General features: G+C 39.4%; 1 protein-coding gene across 1 annotated transcript in view; it reads left to right on the forward strand.

Moving 5' to 3' along the window:
• The window catches only part of ambp (alpha-1-microglobulin/bikunin precursor), a 19,182-nt gene that overhangs the window by 6,550 nt on the left and 7,632 nt on the right, over window positions 1-5,000 (forward strand). Inside the window, exons 7-9 of the mRNA XM_084324753.1 lie at window positions 737-873; window positions 1,426-1,505; window positions 3,894-4,010. Of these exons, the coding sequence (XP_084180879.1) occupies window positions 737-873; window positions 1,426-1,505; window positions 3,894-4,010 (334 nt within the window). The remainder of the gene's footprint in view (window positions 1-736; window positions 874-1,425; window positions 1,506-3,893; window positions 4,011-5,000) is intronic.

Consider the following 5,000-nt stretch of genomic DNA (forward strand, 5'->3'; position numbering starts at 1 on the left):
TTCCTTTTCTGAAGGCCTTTCTTGTGACTCTTATGTTACATTATATATTTCTCCATTTTCTGTCTTTTTGTTATTTATTAAAAGAAAAGTGTTCTCTCTACAAGCCATGGATGAAACTTATTTTTTAGGCAGCAAAACAGGCAGCAAAACAATGCTGAGCCTTTCAGGCAGCCAAGCACCACCTCCAGACAGTTAAAATAATGTTGGATACTAGGTGCTACCTTACCTTACAGGCAGCAAAGTAGGACAGGGCAGTCTGCTAGGCAGCTAAATAACACCTCAAACCTCCTAGGAGGCCAAAAAAATATATACCTTCAAGGCAGCACAAACAATGATCAATAATGCCAGATGCCTGCCAGGCAGAAAATGTAATACAAAGGCAGTCTGCTATAGGCAGCCTAATGGCACATTGAGCATTTTAGGCAGACATCTTAGTCTTAGTACATTATATCATGGCAGCCTAAACAATCAATCAGAGATCACCAACTCCCTCATCTCTGCTCTTCCTGGTTGTGACCATGATGTCATTTCTACAGTACGTTGCCTTTTGTCTTTTAACTATGATGTCATTCCTTAGTTTTTCCTCATGTATTCTCTACTCTTATTTTGCTCTGTCTGCCTCGTGCATGCTATACTGTACATTCACACAAGGTGGAACTGCCTAGTACAAGACACAGTGTAACTACGATTTCTAATCAACATTTCTTTGTCAATGTCTTCATCTGTTGCCTTGCAGTTCATGGGGAAGTGGCATGATGTGGCCGTGGCGTCCACTTGTCCCCACATGCAGAAGCACAACAGAGCTATTGGTAAACTGGTGCTGGAGACCGGCGAGACGGAGGACCAGATCAAAGCCACAATAACTGGACTCCGGTAGGACTTTTTGTGGACTTTTGAACTCTTATATCAACCTAAAGAAAAATGCCTACAGGATTATATAAAAGATTAGAACACAGTAAACAGTGTAGGCATTAAAAGGGCAACTCACCGAAAACCAATGCTGATTTATTTTGCATATGATCTCACACATATTCCAAACTTGTAAACAGTTTTGCACACATTCATTTAGGTTGACAGTTATTGAGAGTTAATGATGTCTAAGAAATGTTACATGTATTATATGTACATACAGTATATTTATATGTATATGTTCATCTCAACTTATAACTCATTTACTCATGTGTGTGTGTGTGTGTGTGTGTGTGTGTGTGTGTGTGTGTGTGTGTGTGTGTGTGTGTGTGTGTGTGTGTGTGTGTGTGTGTGTGTGTGTGTGTGTGTGTGTGTGTGTGTGTGTGTGTGTGTGTGTGTGTGTGCGTGTGCGTGCGTGCGTGTGTGTGTTGTGTGTGTGTCTGTGTGTGTGCATGTCTGTGTGTGTGTGCATGTATGTCTGTGTGTGTGCATGTATGTCTGTGTGTGTGCATGTAGGCAAGGGGCAACATGTATGGTGATCAGTGGGAATTATGAGTTGACCGAGACACCAGGACGATTCTTCTACCACATTAAGAGTATGTCTCTCAATCAATCAATCAATCAATCAATCCATTCCCTTTTCCTCCCTCATCCCATATATCGATCTATCTATCTATCTATCTATCTATCTATCTATCTATCTATCTATCTATCTATCTATCTATCTATCTATCTATCTATCTATCTATCTATCTATCTATCTATCTATCTATCTATCTATCTATCTATCTATCTATCTATCTATCTATCTATCTATCTATCTATCTATCTATCTATCTATCTATCTATCTATCTATCTATCTATCTATCTATCTATCTATCTATCTATCTATCTATCTATCTATCTATCTATCTATCTATCTATCTATCTATCTATCTATCTATCTATCTATCTATCTATCTATCTATCTATCTATCTATCTATCTATCTATCTATGTCTGTCTGTCTGTCTGTCTGTCTGTCTGTCTGTCTGTCTGTCTGTCTGTCTGTCTGTCTGTCTGTCTGTCTGTCTGTCTTTCTTCTTTCTTTGTCCATTTCTTCTGCTCTTAAAATCTTGACAATCAGAATACAATATTACTGTATTACAGTTTTTCTCAATTGCTTTGGTGCATTTCTCTGATCAGAATTAAAGTTCTCATAACTGTTAGTGCATTTCTCAAAACAATTAGTACAAACTGCAAAACCTAGGTGATAACCTGCAGAAGCGTGTCACTTGCTCAAAATGGATAATTCATTCCTCAAAAGCAAGTATTCATGTCAATGAAAGTGTCACTGTCATCAAAATGAAAAGTCCTGACACCATTGTTTATGAACAAGATAGTCAAATGGCTTTGCCATGTTTTCGTTATGACAGTTCACTCTGTAAGTGTTTTCCAATGCAAAAAAAGTCAGATCTTGGTGACACTTTCTGAAAATGCTCAAGACAGCACTATACACTATTTGCACGGCCATTTGAAATCTACAGTTACACATTGCTGTATTTAGTGAGGTAAATGAGTACAAGACACGTATGTTTCACATTTTTACTGCATATGCTCTTTGCCATTTTAATTTGTTCACAGCATTGTGCAAAAGAAAAATACAAACTAATTTACAACAAACATAAGAAACACCCTTTGGCCGTTGGGTAGAGCTGTGCACAACTGTAAACAATATTGCACATATTGGAACTGAATTGGAACATACAACATACACAGTACTGTAAATCATTCATTCACATCCAGACGTTCCTGTCTGTTTGGCTATTGGATTCAGGAATGGGGAGTAGGGAGGGAGATATTCCACCAGCATCCTTTCATGTGCTGCAAACCACTGTGTGACCAGAATTGCGTGGTGAAAACGCACATTATCCCATACAACAACGTACTTGGTCAGATGGTCGCCATTTAGACCCCTCTCATTCTCAGGGATTATGTCCCTGTAAAGAGTCTAAAAAAGTCAGCAGATGTTGTGTGTTGTATGCACCAATGCGGGGCATATGGGTGAGGATGCCGTTTTCTAAGATGGCTGCACACATTGTAATATTCCCTCCTCGTTGGCCTGGGACATCAGTGGTTGCTCTCTGTCCAATGCGATTCCTTCCACGCCTTCTACCTTTTGCCAGATTGAAACCCGCCTCATCAACATGAATGTGTGCAGCGATTCCCTGGCATCCAGCTCCATTCAGGGAAAAAATTATAAAGAAATGTATAAAATTGGCTTGACAGATTTTGACAACTAGTTCAACATATTTGTATGTAATGACTCAAGCAATGAAATGAGGACTATTAGTTTTATAGGGAATGACTATTCAGCAGTCATAAGTATAGTTCATTTTGACTGACATGACCTAAGCAAATGATAATGTTATAAAACAGCAGAGAATTGTATGAAAGCAATTGATGCATGTCCAAAAGCATTTGCAATTTGTTCGGAGGAATGAGAAACTGCTACTATGATGTGCACAAATTACAAAATGTTGTGGAGGTTGAACTAACAGTTATGAGAACTTTAATTCTGATCAGAGAAATGCACCAAAGCAATTGAGAAAAACTGTAAACAGTATCTCTATAATATACTCTAACACTGTGTATATGCGTGTGTACAATTTCTCCATGTCATGTTGTGATGGCAGGCTGACAGGCACCATGTTTGTGAGTGTGTGTTGTGATGGCAGGCTGACAGGCACCATGTTTGTGAGTGTGTGTTGTGATGGCAGGCTGACAGGCACCATGTTTGTGAGTGCGTGCGTGTGCGTGTGCATGTGCGTGTGTGTGTGTGTGCGTGTGCTCGTGTGTGTGTGTGTGTGTGTGTGTGTGTGTGTGTGTGTGTGTGTGTGTGTGTGTGTGTGTGTGTGTGTGTGTGTGTGTGTGTGTGTGTGTGTGTTGTGATAGTAGGCTGACAGGCAGCATGTGTGTGTGTGTGCTCTCTCTTCCTCCTACAGAGTGGTTAGCTGATGTGGATGCCTATGTGGTTCACACAAACTACGATGAATATGCCATAATCATAACGAGCAAACAGAAGTCGTCTGGCAACAAGACCATGTCGCTCAGACTCTACAGTGAGTGTCCACCTCTCCTGTACTGTATCCACACAGCTGGGATGGATAGAAGGGATAGGTCTTATTATCTTAAGGTTATTGTGGGAAGAATGTTTACAAAAGCATGCAGATCCAAATAATGAATACTAGGTGCTGGACAGAAAATTAATGAAGATGTCTTAGTATGACCACCAGCATGTGACAATTGAAGCATTTATTTGTCTGAAGAAGAGCAAACACTGGAAACATCACACATTACGGTGATCCCAATAAATGTCCATGGCAGCATTCTAGTGTGCAGCAATATCTAGTGTTCTAGTGTACAGCAATATCTAGTATGCAGCATTACCTAGTGTGCAGACTCATTATCTAGTGTGTAGACTCATTCTCTAGTGTGCAGCATTATCTAGTATGCAGACTCAATGTCTAGTGTGCAGCATTATCTAGTGTGCAACATTATCTAGTGTGCAGCATTATCTAGTATGCAGACTCAATGTCTAGTGTGCAGCATTATCTAGTATGCAGACTCAATGTCTAGTGTGCAGCATTATCTAGTGTGCAGCATTATCTAGTGTGCAGACTCATCTTTGTTACTACACTGTTCATCTGTTCCACTGAGAAGCTTTGGAGATACTAGTATTTCATACTGACGTACACTGGTATAAATATGGAAGGGGGTGGGGGGTGAATAATCATTCTTCAGTGATTTGACCTCTGGAAGCACCTCAAGTGTTCAAGGAGGCCTGAATGAAATGCACCCAGTTCCTCTTAACACATAAAAACATGCATGTTCTGTTAAAGGGGCACTTTATTTAAATGTATGTAAGTATATCCAGTGCCTATGAATCAGGGTAAAAAACTGTAGTATACTTATGTATGTTTATGGTTTCTCACTGCTTGTGAATTGAATGCATATTAATATATACTGATTATGTCATATATTGTACTATGAATGATTACATATGATTAAGAATGTCATATATATGTTTGAATATAATATGTTTGAGAGAA

Source organism: Notolepis coatsorum (assembly GCF_963971535.1).
Source record: "Notolepis coatsorum genome assembly, chromosome: 11".
NCBI lineage: Eukaryota > Metazoa > Chordata > Actinopteri > Aulopiformes > Paralepididae > Notolepis > Notolepis coatsorum.